The following is a 25,695-nucleotide window of genomic DNA, read 5'->3' as shown; positions in this document are numbered from 1 at the left end:
TTCTGAATAATTGAATACATTTAAAAAAGTTTAGCTTCTAATATTATTTACACATATAACTCAGAAAAAACGTGTTTTCCTTGGGGAAACTCACTAGATCTTAGGAGCACATGGAGAGCCTGAGACCAGGAAGTCTGAGAACAGCTGACCAAGACAACTCTTGAACTAGAGTCAGAGAGACAACATGACGAAAGCTCTTGGTGCTGGAAGAGGGGAGGAAGGATAAGGGCCCAGGTCCCTGATCAGGATGGCAGGCGGCTAGGACGCCAAGCCCTGGAAATTTCCCACCTCCTACAAGTTTCACTTCCTGGTCTCCCAGACTGTGTCAGATTCTTCTGCCTAGACACTTATGACGCGATGGTAATTCCCGCTCCCATTGGGTGTCCGGTTTCTGCAGATGCCAGTACGAGATTCCGGGTTCTAAAAGCCCGCGCAGAGCTCCTGTGTTCCCCGGTTCTCTAGATACGAACGATGGCGCCGCGCGCGCTGCTCCTGCTGCTGGCGGCCGCCCTGGTCCTGACCCAGACCCGCGCGGGTGAGTGCGGGGTCGGGAGGGAAACGGGGTCTGCGGGGAGGGCGGGGGCGGCACCGGGGAAGCCGCGTCCCCGCGTGGCCCAGCCGGACCCTCCCTCCCCTTCTCCACCCGCGTCCCGAGCCCCGCGCCCCGCTCGGCCCCCACACCAGCTCCGGATCCTGGAAAGAAGGTGGAGCTGCCGTCAGCTCCCTACTTCTTCTAGGCTCACACTCGCACTCGCTGCGTTATTTCGGCACTGCCATGACCCAACCGGGACACAGGGAACCGCGGTTCGTCGCCTTCGGGTTCGTGGACGACACGCGGTTTGTGTGGTTCGACAGCGATGCGATAACCCCTAGAGAGGAGCCTCGGGCGCCGTGGATGGAGGAGAAACGGCCCGAGTACTGGGAGCGGCAGACTCGGATCGCCAAGGCTAACGCACAGATTTTCCGTGAAAATCTGAGGACCCTGCTGCGCTACTACAACCAGAGCGAAGCAGGCGAGTGACCCGAGTCACTTAGCCCTGTGTGGCTTGGATAACCCCAAATAGTCGACCCGGCTCATAAACCTAAGGCTACTGCCGGGCGCATCTCCTAGACCTCACAGAGCTAGAAAAATTCTGCAGCCTCGGGGGTTGGGGAGGGAGACTCTCAGCCAGCAGTGGTCCTCCCTCCCTCCCTTCCTCCATGGGGCGGGGCTAAGAGTGGCAGGCGGGACCAGGCCTCTGGGGCTGATTCCTTTCGCCTTCCAGGGTACCACACCATCCAGTCCATGCGTGGCTGCTATATGGGCAGTGATGGGCGCTTCCTCAGAGGATACTACCGGACGGCCTATGATGGCGCCGACCACATCTCTCTGAACGAGGACCTCCATTCCTGGACTGCTGCAAACAAGGTGGCTTTGATTACCCAGCGCAAATATGAGGCAGAGCACCACAGGGCCTACCTGAAAGTTACATGCATGGAGTGGCTCCGCAGCCATCTGGAGAAGGGAAGAGAGTTACTGCAACGTGCAGGTACTGAGTGGCAGCAAACACCTGGATCCCCGTGTAGACTTTCCTACTTCGGGTCTCCTGCAAGGTCACCCCCCTCCCTTCTGAGCTAGCCAGGGTGAATCTTCTTGGGTTCTCTCTGGACAATTAAAGAACTGTCTGACTTGCTCCTCGGATGCACGGAAGTCAGTTCCTGCGGTAACTGACCACCCTCCAGCAGCCTTGGACATTACTTGGAGCCTCACTTTGTTTTCTGCCCCCACTCCAGTGTGTTTGGAAATTTGGTCAAGCTTGGAAAAGCTCAGCCTCCCCCCAGGTCAAAAGCCAAAGTCATTTTCAGAGACTTGGAGCCTCTCACCCTGGGCTGGCTCGAACTGACTGTAGGATTTTCCAAAGTAGAGAGTAACCTAGAAGCCTGGGTTTTGTGCCTCCTTTCCCACCTCCAGTGTCCTGTCCATTCTCAGGACGGTCACATGAGCCTACTATTTCAGTGAAGGTAATGCAGTCTCTGAACCTCTGAATTCTCAGATCCCCCAAAGACACGTGTGACCTATCATCCTAGACCTGAAGGCGACATCACCCTGAGGTGCTGGGCCCTGGGCTTCTACCCTGCTGACATCACCCTAACCTGGCAGAGAGATGGGAAGGAACAGACCCAGGACATGGAACTTGTGGAGACCAGGCCTGCAGGGGATGGAACCTTCCAGAAATGGGCAGCTGTGGTGGTGCCTTCTGGGGAGGAGCAGAGATACACATGCCATGTGTACCATGAGGGGCTGCCTGAGCCTCTGACCCTGAGATGGGGTAAGAGGTGCAGGCTGTCAAGGGAAACAGGAGCCCTCTGGAGACCCTGAGCCGAGCCGAGCCCCTCTCTTTCATTTCCCAGCTCCACCTCTTCAGCACATGGACCCCATTGTGGGAGTCACTGCTGGCCTGGTTCTCCTTGGAGCTGTGGTCATTGCTGTGGTGTGGAGAAAGTTACCGAGGAGGAAAGGTGAGAAGACTGGGGTCTGTTTTATATTGTGAATATGCATGGTGTATGTTCGTGTGTTCCACGCTATGCGTGTTATGCGTGTATAGGTCAAATGACAATTTTAATGACAATTTTGTAGTTAGTTCACGCCTTCTAAGTTTATGTGGTCCTCAGGCTTGCATAGCAAGCGCCTCTACCCACTGAGCCACCTGTGGACTGTGCTCCTGGGGGAATTAAAAGCCCATTAGAAGTTTGTGCACCATTCAGGTCAGAAAGCCTTCTAGAGACACTGACCTCCAAGAGGGCAGTTGGTCCTTCCTGTTCCAGCCCTGTGGTGTGTTGGTCTGTGTGAAGTTCAAGCTACTTCCCCCATGTCCCAGGATTTGCTGGCTCTTTTAGGTTGACTTGGCCCATGTCCATGACCTCTCACCTCCTTGTTTTCTACAAGCAGAAGTGGCAGCTGTGATCAGGGCACCTCTAAGTTTGGAATGGATAGCCCTGAGACGCTGGCAGCAGTGTAGACAGGAGCCCTTAGTTCCAACCCTCCATCTTCTGTGGACATTTAAGGCGTCTAAATTCTAAAACACAGGAGAACCTGAATCAGAGCCAAGAGTGGCAGGGACAGTGGTTTCTGGGTTTGGAATGCAGGTGGAGCAATATGCGTTTTTCATGAATTTTCCTCTACAGCATGACACTGGAACTGACCATACAAAGGCGAACACATACACAACAAACTATGTCATGGGGAGCCCCTGACTTCTCTTTCTGCAACTGGCATCTGACTATGTCCATCTATGTGAGATTCTGTCAGCAAAATGTGAGTCTGTTCAAGCTGGGATTAGGATGCTACATCTGTCTAGAACAGCATCTAGACATGAATCTGTTTGGAATTCTTACCCCAGGCGTGGTTGATGGCTTAGGGTACAGCAAGTTGCTTCAAACTTGGGAGAGGAAATAAAATTTGAGAACATTCCAGAATCTACCTCTGCTGTATGTGTCTGTTTCAGGTTGGGAGAGAAGACTGGGGATCTAAACACAGATGGGGCTGGTGGCCCATCTGGTGCTCAGCCACGGTAGACTTCACCTGGGTCATCTTTACTTCTCCCACCCGAACCTCTGATCACAGGGTCTCTGGTATGACCCTGGGCCTCATCCTGTTTGTAGGACCACACAGTGAAGACCGCATGTGGCAGGGCAGCCTGGCATTAGGCCTAATTTCAGCCTTCAGCCCCCAACGTATGTGTTTCTTATTCCTGTGTAAGTCTTGGCCCCTTCCTTCCAGATGTCCCTTTTTCTTGACAGCAGCAGGTGTTTTTGTCAGGCATTGCCTGCCGTCTCCAGTCTTAGGCACCAACTTTCATCGAGGCTCACTTCTTAGCTTCCTTCCAGGACTTCCCAGCGAACTGTTCTTTCTGCAGCCTTTATGAAGGAACTGAATTCCGGAGTTAGCAAAGGCGGCTCTGCCAGCCGCTCATCATCTGACATGAGTTCCTGCTGCCACTCTTCTGTCTACTCAGATACTCCTCTCCCTGCCCTCAGCCCAAGCAACCCTAACACTGCCTTATATGCAGCCTCAAGAATTTATGAGAATCTAATTTAGATTTTTTCTTGGTTGGAAAATATGACCATTTACAATCTTCTAAGCCATGTTTTTGGGTGCTGCTGCAGGTTGCAGAAGGGCTGGGGAAATAGGAAATAGTCCAGGCCATGAGCTCAGTGAGGACTGAGCAAGAACATTTGCTCTGAAGCCCCATGGTTAAAGCTACTAAAAAGGGTGGTGTCACACACTGACCAGTGACTGAACAACACAGGCATCTCTCCTGCTGTTGGGGTTTCACTCTATTGCATGCACGGATACTGGTTTTGTTTTTACAGATCCTGCATCAAGTAAGTCTATTAAAGCCACTTTTCCAACAGCAGATGATCCCTTCAATGTCTGTGTCACATTCTGGTAATTTTGGTGGCATTTAAAACATTTTATTGCTGGACATGGTGGCATATGCCTTTAATCCTAGCACTTGCGAGGCAGAGGCAGAGGCAGGCAGATCTCTGTGAGTTTGAGACCAGCCTGGTCTACTGAGTGTGTTCCAGGACAGCCAGGACTGTTACACAGAGAAACCTGTCTCAAAAAACAAAAATAAAACATTTTATTATTACATGAAAACTTTTTATTTTTTATTACATTAAAAACTATTTTATTATTAGATAAACTGTAATCTGTGATTTTTCCTGTTAATAGCAAATTTGCATTAGAATACCACAAACCATGCCCATATAAGACAACACAATTGGAGCTAGAAAACATTATTTTGAATGAAGTAACCCAGACACAGAAAGACAATTATCACATGTACTCACTCATAGGTGGTTTTTAAACATAAAGCAAAGAAAGCCAACCTACAAACCACAATCCCAGAGAACTTAGACAACAATGAGGACCCTAAGAGAGACTTACATAGATCTAATCTACATGGGAAGTAGAAAGTAGAAAAAGACAAGATCTCCTGAGTAAATTGGGAGCATAGGGGACTTGGGGAAAGATTGAAGGAGGAGAAGGGAGAGGCAGGGAGGGGAGCAGAGAAAAATGTAGAGCTCAATAAGTATCAGTTAAAAAAAAAGACAACACACTTATTCAATACATATGCGTCTCCTGACACTCCACTGACTGGTCATTTCCCATCTCATTTTTCCTGTGCCTTTTCTACTCCCAGAGACATAATTCTGAAATTACCAACCAACCCTACTATAGTCTCTAAGTGTTTAAGTAAAAGGAACTGTCCCAGCTATCATTTTAAACCATAAACTACTTGATGAAGCTTTATGAGAAAGATATGTTGAAAGCTGGGACAGTCAAACTGCTAGGCCCCTCTAGTTAGCCAAGTTGTGAACACAAAGGAAAACGTCCTGAAGAATAAAAAACGGCCACTTCATTGTGCACAGGAATGTAGCACAAATTCTAATTGGTTTTAATAATAAAAACCCAGAGCCAGATATTAGGGTAAATGCTAAAGACAGGAGCCAACCACTAGAGGGACCTTTTACCTCCATCAAATCCTCAGACTGAATGCCATGCCCTCCTGTGTCCTCCCATCTTTTATTCTTCTCTCTGCCCAGCCATATCCCTTCCTGTCTGCACCGTCTTAGTGCTGGGATTAAAGGTGTGAGCCACCACCACCTGGCCTCTATGGCTAACTAGTGGCTTAGCTCTGCATTCTGATCTTCAGGTAGCTTTATTTGTTAGAGTGTTAGACACATGAATGGTAAGAAAATGAAAGCAGATTTTTTTTGTTTGTTTGTTTGTTTTTTTGCTGATGTGCTTCACAGCTTCCGTGAAGCCAAAGCCTAATGCAGAACAAGACCCTAATTCTGAAGGTGGAGATGTTTGTTCGTTCCCACGGGTGGAAGAAACTGTCTCCATGCTCATGGAGAAACACTGAGTCCCGTCGAAGAGCTAAGAGAACGGCTGTGCTGAGCAACAGATTTTCAAGGCAGACAAGACAGCCATATAGTAGATGACTCCACTTGCCTCACTTCAAAGTGTCAAAAGACAAGTTAATTATGTAAGAGAATAATACAATTAGTGACTGCAAATTGAAAATGATGCTCAAACCCTAGGCCATTAAGAGTTACACTAGGGGGCTGGGGAGACGGCTCAGAGGTTAAGAGCACTGACTTCTCCTCCAGAGGTCGAGTTCAATTCTCAGCAACCACGTGATGGCTCACAACCATCTGTAATGAGATCTAGTGCCCTCTCCTGGTGTGTGAGCATACATGGAAGCAGAATGTTGTACACAACATAAATAAATCTTAAAAAAAAAAAAAAGAAAGAAAGAAAATCTGATAATTCCAGCACTCAGAGGCAGAGACAAACAGATCTCTGTGAGTTCAAGGCCAGCCTGGTCTACAAGAGCTAGTTCCAGGACAACCATGGCTACACAGAGAAACCCTGTCTTGGAAAAAAAAAAAAAAAAAGAAAGAAAAAAGGAAGAAAAATGGGGCACTAGTATTACTTACAAATTGCTTACATATAGTTACATTTCAATTATATTTTAATAAAGGCTGCCTTAATCCCAGTAGCCACACTAGTTGCTGTTGACTGGGGTTTCTTTCCCATCAGGTCCCACAGCCGTTTAGTCCCAAATAAACATACAGAGGTCTACATTAATCATAAACTGGCTGGCCTAGTAGCTCAGGCTTCTTATCAGCTAATTCTCACATCTTACATATTAACCCATTAATCTTGTCTGTGCTAGCCGCATGGCTTGGTACCTTTTTTGGTGTGGCAGTCACATCTTGTGTCCTCTGCATCTGCAGAATCCCCAGAATTCTGTTCTCATTGTCCAGCCTTACTTCCTTCCTGACATTGGCCAATCAGCATTCTATTAAAACAAGTACTAGAAATAAATCTTTACAGGGTAAAACCACTGTCCTGCAGCAACCTGCCATAGAAATCAGGTGGTTCATGCCTTTAATCACAGAGGTACACATCTTTAATTCCAGCCCTAGAGAGGGCATCCATTAAAATCCACTCAAATGTGATGCATGCCAGCTGTTGCAGGAAGCAGGTAGGGTTAGGGTGCTATGTAGCAGTTTCTGAGATTAAAACCATGCATCCAAGAGGGAAACCTCCTAAGATGGAGGCTTACAGAGGCAAAATAGGCTGTTCTAAAGAGATATGAAGTAGACACGAAGTAAACGTCCCTGAAACTGACTAGATTTCCCCAAATCCCTTCCCCATGAGTCTATTAAACTGTAGAGACTATTGAGGGCCTCTCTCAGACAAGCCCAGCAGAAGCAAATAATGCCTAGAATTAATAAGGACAAGCTGAACAGCCCGGAAGATGCTCAGACCCACTGGGCCACCAGGAAAGGACAGTCCAATCTTTTGAGCTGTGGGGTGTACTCCAGGTTTCTAGGTTTTGGAGCCATGCCGGGGTGGTTTTTGGCGACACTGTGTTGTGTCTCTGAGTCATTTCTGCAACTCTGCTCATGTAAGTGAAACCCATCACCCATATTCCTCTAAATAACCCCAGTAAAACCCACGCTTCACCAAATCAGACTTCAGAAATACACAAACTCGGTATGTACAGGTGCCCCACCTGAACTGAGCAGGCGTGTGCTTATCTCCCCAGAAACGGTCTGTCTCACAACGGAGGGTCAGGCTACCTGTGCTACCGGTAGTGTAAATATGCATCCTAGCACTAACTCCTCCCGAGTCCATGACATCTGTACCATCAGACTTCCCCTCCCTCCCCCCATTAATTCACTCCATTCCAAAAAAAAAAATTTTCACCACCGCCAGATCTGACACTTCCAAAAACAGGGAGACTATCCACAAGCTCTATCTGCTCTCCCGTGGAAACTTAAGCCAAAGAAACCGGCTTTGGTTCTCACCCAGTGTTTACTTGGATCTGGTCCAACCAGCACCCGAGAAGCAGCAAACCACCGGACCAGCCCAGTTCTGCTCCACCAAGGGGAAAGCAATTCGTGAACGTTAGCCAACCAGAAGAGGGGGGGCATCAGGCGCACCAGGGTCTGCAGCCTAAGCAACGCACCCACTCCGTGACCATTAGAAGGCGAAAACCCTCAAGCCAGTCGGAAGTGACGTGCCAGCGCAGCCTCTCGGGTCAGCCACGTAATCCGCCGCCGCCGCCGCCTGCAACAGCCACCCTCTCCCCAAACTGACCCAGAGACCGGGAAAGTGAGACCCCAAGCCCACAATCCGTAGTCACCCCGGCCTCTGCGGCGCCCAGCCCCACCGGGGAGCAGCCTGAGACCCCGGCGCCGGCGAGGTGACACCGAAGCTTCGCCCGCCGAGACGAGCCGCCGGCGGGCCATGGGCTACGGCGTCCCGCCACGCGCATGCGCGGCCCTGGGTCTCCCGGGGACCGCTCGGGTCACCCGGGCGCCAGCACCGCAGCCACCTGACGCGACGGGTGCCCTCCCGCCCCTCCGCAGCCGCGCGGCCCTCACCTCCGGCCCTCTGCCGCCACCCGCGGCGGCCCCGGACTGCCCCGGCGCGGCGCGCCGCGCTCGCAGCCTTCCTCCAGCCGCGGCACCGCCGCTTCCGCTTCCGGCGAGTATTGTGTGTCCGCCGCGGGGCGGGGGTGAGGGGAGGAGGAAGGAGGGAGGCAGTGCTCCGGCGTCTCCGCGCCCGGCACTCCGGGACCCGGAGCCGGGAAGGTAGGTAGGTGCTGCGCCGCCGCCCGCGTGCGGGGCCTGGGACCCGCCCCTTGCCCAGCCGGCTCCTCACGCCGCGGCCCTCCGCCCCGACGAGCGCGTCAGCCGCCCGGCGTGCAACCACAGCTGCCTCCGCCCGCCTCGGGCCCGGAGGACGTTTGCCGCCCCGGCGACGTCAGCGCGTCCGGCGTTGCTTGGCTACCCCGCCGTTCCCCCTGTCCTGCTGCCTCTGGTCTCCCCGGGTGAAGCTGACGCAGTCACCGCTGGGGTCTGGACTGCGACATGGCAGCGCGCATCCCACCTTCACGTCACACCTCGCCCTCACTGAGACACGCATCCCTTCCTCCCTGCCGACCACGACGTGCGCCCCCTCACTCTGGTCCTCATTGCTCCCCCGATAGGGCAGGAGAAGATGGAGACCGGGTGGGACAGAGTTGTGGCCGGTGCTCGAGAGGGGCTCCTATGGCGGTGATTAAAAAGACAGAAGGAGGACGTCTCTGAAGTTAGTGCTGCTACTGAGACAGTAATGGAGAGAGAGGAAGGACCAAACCAGAGGAGCACAAGGCCATGGTCTGCCTGCCCTCTCCATCATCACCACCGCCTCCAGCTCCAAATCCTGTCCGTTCATCACTAATCCAGAGCCCATTTCTCTTTCATACCGCTTATTTGCCACTTAGATACGTCCTGGCCCCTTAAATGTGCATATAATTCAATTCATTTAGGTGAGGATGCTATCTAATGTCTGTAAGGTTGGGGAGGGGAGCCGGACGGTGGTGGTGGTGCACGCCTTTAATCACAGCACACGAGAGGCAGGGGCAGGCGGACCTCTGTGAGTTTGTGAGTTCAAGGCCAGCCTGGTCTACAGGAGCTAATTCCGGGACAAGCACCAAAGCTGCAGAGAAACCCTGTCTCGAAAAACCAAAAAAAAAAAAAAAAAAGATTGGGGAGCGGCACTTAGTCAAAATCGCATTCTAATGGGTAGAGAAGAAATCCTCCTACTGATCTTAATCTGCATCTGAATTTCTTTCCCCGGAAAGCTCTCTGTATAACTAAGGCAGCCCTTGAGTTCCTGATACTCCTGCCCTCACTTCTCCTGTGCTGGGATTATAAACACGTGCCACCACCACACCTGGCAAATTTCCTTCTTTTAATTCCTAGCCGATCCACCGAAAATTAATTTTCAGTAGAGACTTTGAAAGACTAAACTCGCCGCTGAATGTTTAGAATGGACTTACCAAGTCTCTTCAGAAAAGTTACTGCCCTCTGCTCAATAGAGTTGAAATGTATTTTAAGGTTTTTTTTTTTTTTTAAGCCGGGTGGTGGTGGCACACACCTTTAATCCCAGCACTCGGGAGGTAGAGGCAGGCAGATCTCTGAGTTTGAGACCAGCCTGGTCTACAAGAGCTAATTCCAGGATAGGTTCCAAAGCTACAGAGAAACCCTGTCTTGAAAAACCAAAAAAAAAAAAAGAAAAAAAGTTTTTTTTTTAATGTAGGTGCAGTGCTTATGTATGAAGTTCTTTTAAAAAGTAATAGTAATAACGAGTTCCAGGACTGCTAGCCAAAGCTCCATTAAAAAAAAAGATCTTACTCTACAGTAGCCCACGCTAGCCTCATCCTTATATTGATCCTCCTGCCTCACAGTGAGCTACCAATCTCACTTCCCAGCCTCTCCTCCCTCCCTTTAGCGAAGTGTGTCGGTCAGGCTTGCCTGGAACTCACTGTGTAGTCCAGGCTGGCCTTCAACTGATGACGGCTCCCTCCTTGACCTCAGAAGTCCTGGGGTTCCGGGTTTGAGCCACCACATCGGGCTCTTTTTCATCTTTAGAAAAAAAAAATCCGTCAACTTAAAGGAAGCTTCTGATTGTAGTGAGAAAATAGAGGGGAAAGAGATCTAGGGACTGCTTGTTTGCTAAATCAGAAAACGCAAGTGAATTGATTAGAAATCACAAGTACCGTAAATAGAGCAACGTGTCTACTGGAAGAGAAGGGGAAATACCAAGATGGGGCTCAGCCTAGAGCTGGACGTCAGGACAGGAGTGAAAAAAAGAGGTAACCCTTTAACGAACGCCTTTCTTTTCTCTCTCCCATCTCCAAGTCAAACAATGGCCCAGACAAGTCTGATCGAGGCTGGAGCCTCTGCAGCCTCCACAGCTGCCGCCCTGGAGAACCTGCAAGTGGAGGCCAGTTGTTCTGTGTGCCTGGAGTATCTGAAGGAGCCGGTTATCATCGAATGTGGGCACAACTTCTGCAAAGCGTGCATTACCCGCTGGTGGGAGGACCTGGAGCGGGACTTCCCTTGCCCCGTCTGTCGGAAGACGTCGCGATACCGAAGCCTCCGGCCCAACCGACAACTGGGCAGCATGGTGGAAATCGCCAAGCAGCTCCAGGCCGTCAAGCGGAAGATCAGGGATGAGAGCCTCTGCTCCCAGCACCATGAGGCCCTGAGCCTCTTCTGCTATGAAGACCAGGAGGCTGTCTGTTTGATATGTGCCATTTCCCATACCCACCGGGCCCACACCGTGGTGCCACTGGATGATGCTACACAGGAGTATAAGGTGGGCAGCCAGGCACATGACGCCAGTGTGGGGAAGGAATACATACTCTCCGAGTAGAGGGGTTTAAGCTCCTGAGGCAAGGCTATCTCTGTTCCTCTATGTTCTCCTCAGAACTATATACATGGGTATTCAGTGCATCTGGTCAACTGTCCTCCACAAGAACAGTGAGGAGTACCCAAAAATTTCTGTGACTTATTGCAAAACAATTGAGTCTTCAGAGTATTGGTATGTATGGTTTTGGAATATATCAGAATTTTTGTTTTTGTTTTTGTTTTCTTTAGTTTTTGTTTTTTTTTTCAAGACAGGGTTTCTCTCTGTAGCTTTTGGAGCCTGTCCTGGAACTCAATATGTAAACCAGGCTGGCCCCGAACTCACAGATATCCACCTGCCTCTGCCTCCCAAGTGCTGGGATTAAAGGCATGCACCACCACAGTCAAGACATATATCAGATTTTAAATAAATGAGTGGAACCACATAAGATTCTGAAAAAATAGTTTGGAAGAACTGAAAAGTATTTTGATTTCTTCATTTCTGCCTATTCACTCAGGGTGGTTTTCCCCATTTGATGGAAATAAATTTTACGTTAAACATTATGTTAAAGTGATAAATCCAGCAGACTAAGCTGAACCAGCCTGCGTCTTGTCCATTTAACGAGTATCAGGACATTCGACATTTAAATCGCTAGCGAGGCCACAGGGTAACAACTGTTTCAGTCATAAAAATCAAAGATGGCACTGTCTAGAATTTTCATTTATTCTGCTTAATTAACAAAATCTTGAAAAAATATTTAAGGTAATTTACAGCCAGGTTTTATTTTGTATAAGTGGTTAGATCTGAATGGGAGCCTAGGTGACAAAAGAATATCAAGACAGGCCAGGTGCCCTCTTCTGGCCTGCAGGCATACACACAGACAGAATATTGTAAACATAATAAATAAATAAATTTAAAAAAAAAAAGACAGGCCGGGTGATACACACTTATAATCCCAACACTCCAAAGGTAGAGGCAGCAGCGCCTGGGAGGTGAGGTCATCCGTGGCCACGAGTTTGTAGCCAGGCCAGGCTGCTGGAGACCTTACCATGAAACAACAAGACACAAATCAGTAAAGGTTGTCGAGGTATAAGAGGTAGCTTCTGGCTGGAGGAGGGTGTAACCTGGGAGGAGACTGTTCTTTGTGTACACACCCTGCATGAATTCTCAGCACCACCAAAACAAACCAAAAAGAAAAGAATAAATCAAGTAACTTTGGGTGTAGTAGGCAGTTGTCTGTTGGAAAAGAGTGGGAAAGGAAACAGGTGATAACAGCTAGGCTACTAGGTTGGAGGAGGACAGTCAGGTGTACCTCAGACGTGAGGGGACGAGCTGATGGCAGGGAAGGGATGTGGTCAAGAAGTGAGGAGAGCAGGAATGAGATGGTTTAGGGTGGGGAAGGTGCCTTGGTCCCAGAACCTTTGTCCTGCATGCCCGAGGGAAGAATAATCAGGACTGTACAGATGATTTAGCAGTTAAAAACATGTACCAGTCTAGCAGATCACCTGAATTTGGCTCCCAGATGGCCATTCACCATTGCCTATAAATGGGTTAAGCTCTGAAGGAGTGGATGTATCGACTAACTCCAAATGTCTCCTCTCCTGCTCTCTCCCAACCTTCAGGAGAAACTGCAGAAGTGCCTGGAGCCCCTGGAGCAGAAGCTGCAGGAGATCACTTCCTGCAAAACCTCCGAAGAAAAGAAACCGGGGGAGCTCAAGGTAGAGCAGGCAATCCGCTGCCTTCACTGCTGGCTGGGTGCTCGCCTGTGGGCGAGTCAGCACCACTTGAGTGTCTGTCAGTTAGCGGGAGAGCCGCTGTTCTCCCAGAGTGTCTGTCAGTTAGTGGGAGAGCCGCTGTTCTCCCAGAGTGGTATTTCATTAGGTATTTTTCACTAAACCCTATACTTAAATTACTTGTCATGAGTTAAGTACTGAGAAGGATTTAAGAAATGAATGAGCTGGTGAGATGACTCCGTGGGTCAAGGTGCTTGCTGCACAAGCATCAGGACTCCACAGAGTTGACATCTGAGTTCCACATGTTGCTCATTGTGTGTACACACACCGTGTATACAATAATAAATACTGCTAAGTCCAGGGAGTCCTTGCCCCGGTATTCTTAGATAGAGGATCTCCTAAGAATACAGGGATGGAAGCCTCTTAGAGAGGTTGGAGGAGAGAGAATTTGGGAGGTTCACCAGGAGAGGTGGATGAGCTGAGCTGAGCAAGAGCTCTCAGAACTGCTCAGTGACCTTTTGTTTGTTTTTAATTACTTTTAATTACTCTCTATTTTTTAATTTTATGTGTATGGCTATTTTGCCTATGTATATGTCTGTGGACCAAAACCCTGCCTGTTGCCCAAAGAGAGCAGAAGAGGGCCTCAGATCCCCCAGAACTGGAGTTACCAATGGTTCCAGGTGCCATGTGGGTGCTGGGAATTGAGTTCAGTTCCTCTGGAAGAAGAAATAGCCAATGTTCTTAAACTCTGCAGCCCCACAGAACCACATTCTGTTTTGTTTGTTTGAGAGTCTCACTATATAGCCGTGGCTGGCCTGGAACTCACTATGTATACCAAGTTGGCTTCGAACTCACAAAGGTCCACCTGCTTCTGCCTCCCAGGTGCTTGGAATAAAAGCGTGCACCATAACATTTGGCTTAGAACTACTTTCTTGTAATTAAGTAATCTAAGGTAATGCTGATTCATTCCCAGAATGCCTTTCCCTTCCTCAGCCTTCAGCTTTGGAGTTCTTGGTAAAATACCTTAACCAAAAGTAACTAAAGGATGAAGTTTTATTTTAGCTTGCAGTTCCAGAGGGAAGAGTCTATAATTGCAGGGAAGGCAGTGTAGCAGCAAGAACAGGAAGCTGGCAAATCAGATTTTCATCCATACACAGGAATTAGGGTAAGACTGTAAACTCTCAAAGCCTGCCCCCAGTGACACACTTCCTCTAGTAAAGCTCCACCTCCTAAAGGTTCTGTAACTGTCGGAAAGATCCCAAGTCCCACCTGGGGGTAGTGTTCAAATACATGAACCTGTGGAGGGTATTTCTCTTTTAAACCATGATAATATTTGAAACAAAGTATAGTTTTTGTCTTTAATTATAATTTTTCATCTTAGTGGTCTTTAAAACTGCAATTCAAAACATCCCTTTTATGACTGTTTGAATTTGTCCCCGGCCCCTTTCCCGCTTTGCTTCCCTCTCTCCTCAGCCTCCCGAATTAGAATCAGTAACCCCCTTTAAAACAGTTTGTAGGGGCCCAGAGAGATGGCCCAGTCAGTTAGGAGCACTGACTGCTCTTCCAGAGGACCCAGGTTCAATTCCCAACACCCGATGGCAGATCACAACTATCTGTAAATCCAGTTCCAAAGGGTCCTTACATCCTCACATAGACATACATGAAGGCAAAACACCAGTGCCCATAAAATAAAAGTAAATTAAAAAATTTCAAATTATAAAAGCAATTTATAAAAGCGACACATACATATAATCCCAATACTCAGGAAGCCAAGACTGCAGTTAAGACCCTGTTTTTTTTTTTTAATTAAAATTCTAAAAAGTGCATAAGGACTGAGGGTACGGCATCAGTTCACCAACACTGCAGACAAAAAAAAATATTAAGTTTATGAATTGGCCATGGATGGTGCACACCTGCAATCACAGAGGAGGCTGGAGCTGTAATATTGCAAGCTCCTATCACAAGTTCATAGCCACACAGTCTAGCCTGGGCTGTGTAGTAAGATGTTATCTCCTGGGTTGGGATGGAGTTTATAATTAGCTATACTGAAATCAAAAATTTTAACAAAAAAGTTCAGATAAGACAACCTACCTATATAATTTAAGGAGACTGTCGTATCTAGTAACAATATAGAGTGATAGTTAGTTAGTTAGTTAGTTAGTTAGTTAGTGATGGAGCAGAGCTTCACTGAGTAGTTGTGGCTGGCCTGGAACGATGTAGACAGACTTGGCCTTGAACTCATAGAGCTCTGTCTACCTCTGCCTTCTGAATACTGAAATTAAAGGTATGCACACTGCTCCCAACTGGAAGTAATTTCTAATAAAATCTGATATGTGAAAAGACAAGATAGTGTGGTCATGTGCTTGCAACTGTATGTGACGTTATCAAGTGAAATAAATATGGGTTCATTCTGAGGCAGATGTGAGTTAAACACCACAAAGCGGCTTGGTGGCATACGTGGTAAAGTCTAAGATTTATTAAGTGTGTGTGCTATGTGTATGTGCATGCACACCCATGTACACGTCTGTCAGAGATTAGAAGAGTACAGATGAGACCCCTAGAGTTACAGGCAGTTTCCAGCTACCCAGCGTGAGTGCTGGGAGCCAAGCTCAGGTCCTCTGGAAGAGAAGCAAGCGTTCTTAACCACTGAGTCATCTCTCTGGCCCCTAAAAGATGGTCCTCATGAGCCTAATCCAGCACACCTGCCTCTAACACACACATTGAGAACCTGTATTCAGGACAAAGGTGAGAGCACATCCTGTTCCGTTGCCTCCCTGCAATGAGAGCTAGGCTGTTATCTGCTGGAGTAGCTGCAGATCAGGACTGCCAAGCTGTGAGGCCTACGGCTTTTACCTCTATCCCAGCCATTCTTCAGCCTGAGCACTGATTCTCAGTCCCTGTCCATCTCCTCTTCCCTTTTGAGTTGATACCTCCCTGTCAGTCACAAGGACTTGGGACTCCTTCACCAGGGAGGCCACTTCTAGGAAGGCATAGAGGGGGTGTGCTGATAACCTCAGAAAGTGGTGTGGCTGCTGTTGGAGTCCTGTACTCAAACTCGAGGGTGCTTTGTTAGAAGTAAAAGTGTATGCTGCTATCAAGAGCACATTTCAAACTTTAAGCAACTGATTTACTAAAAGTATCTGGAACATGATCCTGGGATGGAAAAAACCTATTTTCTATCAACACAAAGAACAATTCCCATCTCTCTTAAAGGGAATAAGAATTTATTCTGGAGCCAAATATGAGCGATCTTAGCATTGAAACACAGATTTAGGTACCCCAAATTTTATGTTTCAACTTAGAATCAGTTTCATGAAGTTTTTATAGAATAGAAGAAGGCCTTAGAAGCAGGGCAGCTTTCAAGACTGTGGTAGAAAACATGAAATAGGTAGTTACAGCCAAGTAGAGCAGTCTCAGCTGTAGGCTCTGGATGCTGTCTGACATTATTAAATTAATACATTATTAAATTAATCACAGGCTATTAGGTCCAGCACAGAGGTGGGCACAGAAAAGGCTGTGTAGGAGGCTAAAGGTAGCCCGAGATAAAATGTAAGTCCAGCTCCTCTCCAGACACAGCTCCCTCCCAGGAATTCTCAGCCCATCAGAAGTGACTTCAGCTGTTAGGGAGGAGGATCCCAAGTTCAAGACCAGCTTGTGCTATATTACAAGACCCTATTTGGGGAAAAAAAATAGAAACAGCTACCAAAATAAGATCAGCCCTGAAATTTAAATATAAACTTTGCATCAACTCATTAAACTGTTACTGATTCTGATAGTTTCCTCTGTTCACTTTATCAGGTTAATGTGCCATAATTATTAATGATGAAATCTTTGGCTTTCTAATATTTGTACTTTAACAAACTGTGTAAGAGAAACATCAGAGAAGAAAATAGCAAAAGTATCCCTGATATCCGTAACAGTAGATATCATCACATCATTGAGTTCTTGAACCTTGAATGTATTTTATTAAAATATAAAAGGTTAATTTAGGTCTTAAAAAGTCAAGTGTTAAAAGCAGGGCCATGGTGGCACACGCCTTTAATCCCAGCACTCGGGAGGCAGAGGCAGGTGAATCCCTGTGAGTTCAAGACCAGCCTGGTCTACAAGAGCTAGTTCCAGGACAGCTAGGACTGTTACACAATCCTGTCTCGAAAAACCAAAAAGAAAAAAAAAAAGAGAAAAAAGTCAAGTGTTGATTGTTCTAAATCTTCCCACTGATTTGCACTAGCAAGTCCTCTTTTGGGGTGTGCAGGTTTCAGTACAGTTTCCTTACAGGAAGAAAATCAAGAATACTGCTCGAGCCTTCTGGTGACAAGGAAGTCTGTACTGAGCCTGGTGAGCCTGGGAGAGACTCCCTCCTGCCTCCTGGTCCTGACCACATCCTCCCTTGTTCTCAGAGACTAGTGGAGAGCCGCAGACAGCAGATCCTAAAGGAATTTGAAGAACTCCACAGGCGGCTGGATGAGGAACAGCAGGCACTCTTTTCCCAACTGGAAGAAGAAGAGCAGGACATTCTGCAGAGACTTCGAGAGAATGCTGCTCATCTTGGGGGCAAGCGTCGGGAAGTGGCCCACTTAGCCGCTGAGGTGGAGGGCAAGTGCTTACAGTCGGGCTTCGAGATGCTTAAGGTTCGACCTTTGCTCCGACATCGTTCCTGGGTCAAATGCAGACCGGCTTTGTACAGGCCGTGCAGCCAGCCTGGGTGCATCCTTTCTTACTCGCTTCCCTAAGCCTAGACTTCTCTTCCAGATGTGTCCTTTTAGAACTTACATGCCTGGAGCTAGTGAGTTGGCTCCGTGGTTAGGAGCACTTGCTTCTCTTGGAGGGCACCCACGTGGAAGCTCATAATCCTCTGTAGCTGGAACTCCGGGGGCCCGAGGGCATTGCTAATGCATGGTGCACATATGTACACACAGCAAGACACTCATACACATAAAATAAATCTTTTTTTTTTTTTTTTTAAGTACCTGGAGGGACAGCAGTGGGTGCTGAGAACCAAACTCTTGTATTTTTGGTTGTGAGCCTAGCCTTTAATGGTTGAGCCATCCCTCCAGACCAAAATAAATCTTTTTTTTTTTTTAATGTATGTAATTTGTCCCCCTAAAAGAGAATCCTTTTCAGAAGACAGAAATCCATTCTACTTAGTGATGACCTGTGCATTCAAGTTTTTGTAAATACCGTTGCCCTTAACCTTCCGGTCCTAGAACTTAGTTTACCTAGTGCTGAAGCAAGGGTGTAGAAGCATAATTTAAAGGATACTCAGAATGGATTTATGTGACGTATGTTGCTTGGTGTTTATCCCTGTACCTTCCACGTGTGTGTACTCTAGCTGCATTAAACCTGAAATTCTGCAGGGTGAGGTTGTTGTGTTTGTCATCTGGTTCCCCAGTAGTCTCAGGTCAGGATTGATGTGAATTAGTGTTTATTAGCCAGTGCTAGACAGGGATGTCCGGACCACAGTGGGAAACATCCTGTGCCACCAGTCTGGAGTTGTCTGTACTGATTCTCAGTGATGCTGAGGTGTGTGCTTGGGATTTGGGGGACAAAAGAGCAGATACCACCTCTGTTCCTGCAGGGAGACTCCAGTGCCTCTGACGAGGAAGGACAAAAGTGCAGGACCATTAGGAAGTGCTATTAGTTATCAGGCTTTGTCAGGACAAGCAGTTGAAATTGGGCATTCCGTGAGAGACGCACACTTAAGTCCACCTGAAGCTTGTCCCTTGGGGCCCTCAGTTTGCCGAGCGCCTGGTTGGAGGATCTAGAACTTTTGAGGAGGAGGGAGAACCTTTTTTCCTTCGTGACCCATGAATTCTAGGACCAATCTTACTTTCTTTTCTCTTTTCCTCTAGGATGTGAAAAGTACCCTGGAAAAGTAAGTGATTCTGTGTCTCTGAGTTAGGTCCTGACTTAGAGGAAGCTACGGGTTTAGTGATGCCGTGGTGGAAGTAGGAAAGGAGAAAGTCCTGCGGTGTCTGAGCGAGGGTGGAGCAGGATGAACATGGAGGGTGATAACTCTTCACCAGTGACGGGGGAGCCGAGCTGTGTTCAGACAAGATGGCGGAAGGGGCTGGAAGCACAGGAGTACAAGTGGCGGGGGTGATTGTCCATCTGCATGGAATGTAAGAATATTCCAGGGAAGTCTTCAGGCTCATACTCAAGATACAGACCTGCCAAGGGAGCCACATAGCTCTTAGGGAGGAAGGAACGTGAGAGGGGTCTGGTCTTTTTTACCTTTCTCTAAGATGACGCCACTCACACATTGAGTTGGCTGGAGCTCCCCCTGATGGTATTCTGGCTTTCTTTATCACCCATCCCTCCTAGATGTGAGAAGGTGAAGACCATGGAGGTGACTTCAGTATCTATAGAGCTGGAAAAGAACTTCAGCAATTTCCCCCGGCAGTACTTTGCCCTAAGGAAAATCCTTAAGCAGCTAATTGGTGAGTTGTTCCCAGAAGGAAACTGGCATAGGGCATGCAAAGGAGAGGAAGGTTAAGATCCTTCCAGTGGGCTGCATTTTTTCTCATGCCCGTCCCACCTGCCCATCTCACCTTAAACCATAGAGTCCAGAGACAAAACCTTAGGTTCTGCTCTGTATAGGACCTAGAGATGTTAGAGGATTCCTAACTCAGGTGGAGTGAGCCAGGAAAGCGAAGGGGGATATCATTAATATTCGTGTAGTGAAAAGCAGTCGCAAAGCCAGACTTTACAGGATTCAAGTCCTTGCTCACCCTGTCCCCAGCTACCTCAGCTCACTCCCTCAGACAGTGCCTTTCATTTCTTCCATACAGAAAAGCAAGCATGACCTGAGAAAGTTAACTCACCCACCGTGTTCTGGGGACCTTTGCGTAGGTAGGCTAGGAAAGCGAGGCAGGGACGTTTAGCTGTTCCCATCCTCATCTAGCTCCCCACTCTGGCTTCTCCCGCCAGCGGATGTGACCCTGGACCCTGAGACCGCGCATCCTAACCTCGTCCTGTCAGAGGACCGGAAGAGCGTCAAGTTTGTGGAGACCAGACTCCGAGACCTCCCTGACACACCCCAGCGCTTCACTTTCTACCCTTGTGTCTTGGCTACTGAAGGCTTCACCTCTGGTCGGCACTACTGGGAGGTGGAGGTGGGCGACAAGACCCACTGGGCAGTGGGAGTGTGCCGGGACTCTGTGAGCAGAAAGGGCGAGCTGACTCCACTCCCCGAGACCGGCTACTGGCGCATCCGGCTGTGGAACGGGGACAAGTACGCAGCCACCACCACGCCTTTCACCCCTTTGCACATCAAGGTGAAACCTAGGCGGGTGGGCATCTTCCTAGACTATGAGGCTGGCACACTGTCTTTCTACAACGTCACAGACCGCTCGCATATCTTCACCTTCACTGATACTTTTACTGAAAAACTCTGGCCCCTCTTCTACCCAGGGATCCGGGCTGGCCGTAAGAATGCTGCACCTCTTACCATCAGGCCCCCGACAGACTGGGAGTGACAACTACGGAGCGTAGTTGGGGTGAGGCAGGGTCAAGAGCGATGGGTCTTCCTTACTGTGACCTGCTGGAATGTCTTGGCATGTTCGTGGTTCCGGTCCTGAGCCATCTTGAGAAACCACCTGGTCTCTGGGATGGTTTGTGTGAAGGAGTGAAGACAGGACTGGGCTGGAGGCAGAGCACAGAGGAGTGTCCCTACGTACTGTAGAGGGAGAACGGGCTCCCAGGGGATCTAACCTCTGGTGTCCAGCGGGCTTCTTGTTGCACAAGGACAGGTTGAGAAAAAATAGGCTTTCTAGAAACAGAAAGTCTATGTGAAAGGGTCTTAACTTGCTTAAATGCAGGAAACAGAAACCTTTAAAAGGCTTCTGTGATTCAGAGTAGCCTTGTTCCTTGTGGGAGCGCATAGGGATCTGTGTACCTCTGTGTCGGAAAGATGACTGACAGCTGCTGTCATCGGTCTAGAAGCTGAGTGACTTTTGAGGGCAGAGATGGACATTAAAGTTAGAAGGAGGATCAGGGAGAGGCGAAAGGGATGTTTCTAGAAGTGATGAAGGAGATGGGGATTTCTTTTGTTTTCTCTTCTTAAGTTAATGTTACCGTTACCCATAGGTTTAGCCAGAGGTTGGAATTTGGGGAGAAAGATAAGGTGGGCAGAAAGGAGAACCAGGTCTCAGCCCTGGTTATTCCTGCCCCGCAGTTGTTTGTCTCAAGAAGTAGGCTCACCTTCTCCCTTCTGGAGGGAGATGGAAACGGCCCTGCAGGACACGTTTACCTCGCACTGTTTTCCCAAGGGAACGTGAAGGAGTCAGATATCAGAGGAAAGAGAACGGTCTGTCCAAAGCCCTGGCCTTAAAGAATGTTAAAAGTAGTTATTCCCCAGTTGTCTGCCTTGTCCGCTGGCTCAGGTGTCCGAGCCAGAAGGAAGAACGGTCATGGAGTCTTTCTCACCCCGCAAGAACAGGGTAGAAGAGGGTGGTTTGTGTTTCTGTAGCAAAGGGTCAGGTAGACAGCTTCGCTTCTGGGCCATCCTTCCCCCTTGACATCCCTTGTTCAGAGAATGGAAACCATTTTAAGTTAGGCCAAAATAAAAGCCCATAGGGTACATATGTTGTCACAGAAGGTGATGTGATGCATGCCAAGCCAAACAACCCGGATTTTCTGCTGCTTGGGGCCTTCGGTTCTCCTCCCACCTCAACAGGACTTTGTCCACTCTCTTCTTACCTTTGTGCCTTGACTGTGGTTCTTTGTGGCAAGATAATTTGGTTGGCGGCAAGATAATTTGGTTGGTCAAAACATGGAACAAAGGATCCACTGATGTGACCTGAGTTTGTGTGGTAATTTGGCAGTGGTCTTATGTGAAAAATCACTGGGTATGAAAAATACATGTTCGTGGGTCTCACCCTCCATCCTTAATGGAGTTTTGGGTGGGCCTAGGAATCTACATTTTAACACACTCCTCTCATTTAACTCTGAAGGCCCTTAGAAACCACCACCAGGATAAGTTTCAGCTAATGGCCTTATTCTGAGCTGGAAGCCTGGCTCTCTACCCATCCTGGCAGGAGTCTTAAGACAGGAGGAAGGGCTGGAGAGATGGCTCAGAGGTTAAGAGCATTGCCTGCTCTTCCAAAGGTCCTGAGTTCAATTCCCAGCAACCACATGGTGGCACATAACCATTTGTAATGGGGTTTGGTGCCCTCTTCTGGCCTGCAGGCATACACACAGGAAGAATATTGTACACATAATAAATAAATAAATAAATAAATAAATAAATAAATAAAAAGACAGGAGGAGATCTGTGACTCCCCGGACTTGTCCTGAGGAGACAGGCCATAGAAACGGGGCCTGTTCTGTAACAGCGGGCATCTTCTTTAATAAGTAAACAAGTGGGAGAGAGCCGTGCCTCCTGAGGGCTACGAACTATTTCCTCCCTCATGATATGACATAATCTTTTCCACCTAAGCCCCTCAAGCATCAATACTTTTTGTTTCATTTTTTAAGATTTATTTGTTATGTTTGCAGTGGGCTGCCTGCATGGCTGCCTGCAGGCCAGAAGGGGGCGCCAGACCTCATTACAGATGTTTGTGAGCCACCACGTGGTTGCCGGGAATTGAACTCAGGACCTTTGGAAGACCAGGCAATGCTCTTAACCCCTGAGCCATCTCTCCAACCATATTTTATTTTATTTTTGATTTTTGGAGACAGGGTTTCTCTGTGTATCTCTGGCTGTCCTGGAACTCACTCTGTAGACCAGGCTGGCCTTAAACTCACAGAGATCCACCTGCCTCTGCCTCCCAAGTGCTGGGATTAAAGGCGTGCACTTTAATCTCAGCACGATGATAAAAGGGCACCAGATCTCATTACAGATGGTCGTGAGCCACCATGTAGTTGCTGGGAATTGAACTCAGCACCTCTATAAGAGCAGCCAGTGCTCTTAATTGCTGAGCCATCTCTCCAGCCCCTACTTTTTGGTTTTGAGTCAGGGTCTGGCCATGTGGCCAGTTCAGACTCATATATAATTTACGGCAATCCTACCTCAACCTCCCAAGTGCTGGGATAACAAAAATATAACGCGAATCTAGACATTGCCTGTTTTGTTGTTCCAGATGTCTGTGTTTGGCTTCAGGAGAGTAAGAAAGTCTAGCCTGGTATCTACTGCACACACAATCCTCTCTATACATAAAGAGACTATACGTTTGTCCTGAAATGTTTCGCTATTTTAAGATCCTTAGCCGCGCTGGGCCCTACCTAATAAATAGATAAGGAATACCAAACTAGGGCCTCCTCCCAGGGAAGAACACACAGGGCGGGTGGGGTTGTCCCGTATCTGACAAGGGCCTCTGTGGGACCGCGGGCCCGAAACTACAGTTCCCAGCAGGCCTTGCACGTACCCGGGGTGGGACATCCGGAAGAGGGGCCGACGCTCATGGCGGGCCCAGTGAAGGACCGGGAGGCCTTCCAGAGACTCAGCTTTCTGTACCAGGTAAGACGGCGGGGTCCCGGTGGGCAGCCGTCCGGTGCTGCGGCCGCCGCGTGACCCGGGTGGCCGTCCCTGTCCCCAGGCTGCACACTGCGTCCTCTCGCAGAACCCGGAGAACCAGGCACTGGCGAGGTTTTACTGCCACACGGAGAAGACCATCGCGAAGCGGCTGGTCCTGCGGCAGTAAGGCACGGGCTGGCGGGAGGAACCAGGGGCGCGGGCGAGCGGGTGCCCACTGCCTCTCCTCACCCAGGGACCCCTCGGTGAAGAGGACGCTCTGTCGCGGCTGCTCCTCTCTCCTCATCCCCGGCCTCACCTGCACCCAGCGCCAGAGACGTGAGTGCTGCCTCGGGGCACCGTGGTGGGCGGCAACCCCTTCCCGCTGGAGGGGGAGGCTTTCGCTAGCTGATTTGGACTACGTGACACTCTGTAGTTTAATCAAATAAAATGAACCCTATTTACTTAAATTATTTAATCTCTAAGATTCATTAAGTAACACCGACTGAGTGGGTTGTGGTGGTTCACGCCTTTAATCCCAGCACTTGGAAGGTAGAAGCAGGTGGTCTCCTTGAGTTCAAGGCCATCCTGATCTACGCAAGCCAGACCAGCCAGAGCTGCTTAGTGAGACCCTGTCTCAAACAAAAACACAACCTCTCTTTGGTTTTGGTTTTGCTGGTTTTGGACACAGGGTCACTGCAGCCGAAATTGGCGTCCAACGCCCTGAAATCTCCTGCCTCAGCATCCTTAGTGTTAGGGATTACAAGCGTGAGACAACACACACACACACAGCTACTAGAGTAGTATTTTTAAATGCTTGCATTGGAAGAGAGTGGATTGCTAAGTTACTTCTACCAGTGGCAGGGACGTTAAGTATGTCATGATAGAGTCAGACAGAAATTCTAGACATTGGTTAGGATTCGCGTCCTCCACACATAACACCCACACGAGTGCTCCTGTGTCCACACATATGGTACTCATGCGTGTCACACACATACACATGTACAGAATATAAATAGTAAGTATAAATAAGGAATTTTGAAAAGAGAATCTGTGATATAAGAAAATGAATGACCAGAAGGCTGGGATGTGAGGTAGGTAGGGTGGAGAAAACGTGAGACTGGAGAGGGAAGCTAGACCTTGTTATGGACGGTGGTGGCACACGCCTCTAATCCCAGCACTCGGGGAGGTAGAGGCAGGAGGATCTCTGAGTTCGAGGATAGCTAGCGTGGTCTACAGAGCAACTTCCCAGATAGCCAAGGCTATACAGAGAAACCCTGTCTCAAAGAAATAAATAAATAAAATTAAAAAAAAAAAGAGTTTGAACTTTATCTTAGAGTTCCAAGGAATTGATGCTCGTGCAGGGCCTCCCGTACATATCAGATTTGCATTCCAGGCGGGATAGAAGCCCTATTGACAGTGGAAGAAAACAGCAAGACCTTTTTCTCAGAAGTGAGGGCACTCTCTTATTTCCCCCCTCTTCAACCCCAGGCCTGAAGGGACAGCGCTGGACAGTACAGACCTGCCTGACGTGCCAGCGTAGCCAGCGGTTCCTCAATGACCCCAAGCATCTGCTCTGGGGTGACCGGCCTGAAGCCCAGCTGGAAAATCAGGCAGGTGAGCGGTGGCAGAGCAAGATGAAGGAGGGTTGAAAAGCAAGGTGGGTGAGCCTGATCCGTGTAAGGGGTGCCACAGTCTTGGGAAGCTAATTCTCTGATTCTCCTCCCTCGACTAGATTTCAGACCTTCAGAGCCCCTGCCAAACACAGCCCAACTCCCTAAGGAGAACATGCAGCCTCAGGCTTCAAACACCAGTGACAAACTCACTCCATTTCCCAGATAAATAAAGATTGAATTTTGTTTGACTTTCTGTCTGTTCTGTGGTATTTCAACTGGTTGTATTATTTTCCTCATGGGAGGGGGGCGGGGGAGGCGGGTTGTCATGGTTACCTCCTTACATCTCTGTACTCCACAGTCCTTCCCGGTTTCCATTCACCACTAGGTCCCCTAAGCAGCCCTTGTCACCCCTGCATCCTCAATACAGTGATATATCTGGAAATCCCTTACATGCTCATGTGCCTTCTTAGTGGATTCCATGTTGAGGCTGTTGAGATGGGGAGGCAGACACCGTTCACATCCTCTGGGCGTTCGCGGACTTGGCCCTTCCAGTCTCAGAGTTGTCCTCTGTAAAGTCACAATGGAGATGGCCCAGGTCCTAACTAACAGGGAAAGGTGCTAAGCATGGCCGGTTTGCTCACGTGTGCTCCA

General features: G+C 48.6%; 3 protein-coding genes across 8 annotated transcripts in view; all 3 read left to right on the top strand.

The window, feature by feature from the left end:
• Window positions 1–21,774, top strand: part of LOC119822312 (E3 ubiquitin-protein ligase TRIM39) — a 102,557-nt gene extending 80,783 nt beyond the window's left edge. The window contains exons 1-8 of one of the 5 annotated variants that reach the window (XM_038341387.1): window positions 8,605–8,661; window positions 9,060–9,380; window positions 10,756–11,215; window positions 12,868–12,963; window positions 17,376–17,606; window positions 18,828–18,850; window positions 19,300–19,415; window positions 19,906–21,774. In XM_038341387.1, the coding sequence (XP_038197315.1) occupies window positions 10,763–11,215; window positions 12,868–12,963; window positions 17,376–17,606; window positions 18,828–18,850; window positions 19,300–19,415; window positions 19,906–20,453 (1,467 nt within the window). In that variant the 5' untranslated portion in view covers window positions 8,605–8,661; window positions 9,060–9,380; window positions 10,756–10,762 and the 3' untranslated portion in view covers window positions 20,454–21,774. Of the gene's footprint in view, window positions 1–8,549; window positions 8,666–9,059; window positions 9,381–10,755; window positions 11,216–12,867; window positions 12,964–17,375; window positions 17,607–18,827; window positions 18,851–19,299; window positions 19,416–19,879 lie in introns of those variants that run through there. The other 4 variants (XM_038341386.1, XM_038341385.1, XM_038341389.1 and 1 more) reach the window with 4 other exon arrangements.
• LOC119822320 (patr class I histocompatibility antigen, B-2 alpha chain-like) lies at window positions 407–3,460 on the top strand. The gene is made up of 6 exons (XM_038341438.1): window positions 407–535; window positions 738–1,013; window positions 1,266–1,529; window positions 2,034–2,309; window positions 2,392–2,499; window positions 3,166–3,460. Exons 1-6 carry the CDS (start codon window positions 472–474, stop codon window positions 3,168–3,170), a joined length of 993 nt encoding a protein of 330 aa, XP_038197366.1. The 5' UTR covers window positions 407–471; the 3' UTR covers window positions 3,171–3,460.
• A 1,078-nt stretch (window positions 21,775–22,852) lies between the features above and the next one.
• Rpp21 (ribonuclease P/MRP subunit p21) lies at window positions 22,853–25,292 on the top strand. 2 transcript variants are annotated; one of them, XM_038341441.1, is made up of 5 exons: window positions 22,853–23,434; window positions 23,538–23,614; window positions 23,685–23,767; window positions 24,920–25,045; window positions 25,164–25,292. In XM_038341441.1, exons 1-5 carry the CDS (start codon window positions 23,378–23,380, stop codon window positions 25,268–25,270), a joined length of 450 nt encoding a protein of 149 aa, XP_038197369.1. In that variant the 5' UTR covers window positions 22,853–23,377; the 3' UTR covers window positions 25,271–25,292. The 2 variants fall into 2 exon arrangements, with proteins under 2 accessions (XP_038197369.1, XP_038197368.1); XM_038341440.1 differs by having other exon boundaries at window positions 22,862–23,434; window positions 23,514–23,614.
• Window positions 25,293–25,695: the final 403 nt, after the last annotated feature.

The sequence above is a fragment of the Arvicola amphibius genome, chromosome 9 (genome assembly GCF_903992535.2).
Source record: "Arvicola amphibius chromosome 9, mArvAmp1.2, whole genome shotgun sequence".
Taxonomy (NCBI): Eukaryota; Metazoa; Chordata; class Mammalia; order Rodentia; family Cricetidae; genus Arvicola; species Arvicola amphibius.
The sequence above is the reverse complement of the archived record's forward strand: the minus strand, read 5'-3'. Positions and strand labels throughout refer to the sequence as shown.

Excerpts from the sequence above, each read along its gene's own strand:
- Rpp21 (XM_038341440.1), top strand. The coding sequence starts at position 23,378 with ATGGCGGGCCCAGTGAAGGACCGGGAGGCCTTCCAGAGACTCAGCTTT. Across the intron at positions 23,768-24,919 it reads CTGCACCCAGCGCCAGAGAC|GCCTGAAGGGACAGCGCTGG; the intron begins GTGAGTGCTGCC and ends CTTCAACCCCAG. Across the intron at positions 25,046-25,163 it reads CCAGCTGGAAAATCAGGCAG|ATTTCAGACCTTCAGAGCCC; the intron begins GTGAGCGGTGGC and ends TCCCTCGACTAG.
- LOC119822320 (XM_038341438.1), top strand. The coding sequence starts at position 472 with ATGGCGCCGCGCGCGCTGCTCCTGCTGCTGGCGGCCGCCCTGGTCCTG. Across the intron at positions 536-737 it reads CCTGACCCAGACCCGCGCGG|GCTCACACTCGCACTCGCTG; the intron begins GTGAGTGCGGGG and ends TACTTCTTCTAG. Across the intron at positions 2,310-2,391 it reads GCCTCTGACCCTGAGATGGG|CTCCACCTCTTCAGCACATG; the intron begins GTAAGAGGTGCA and ends TTCATTTCCCAG.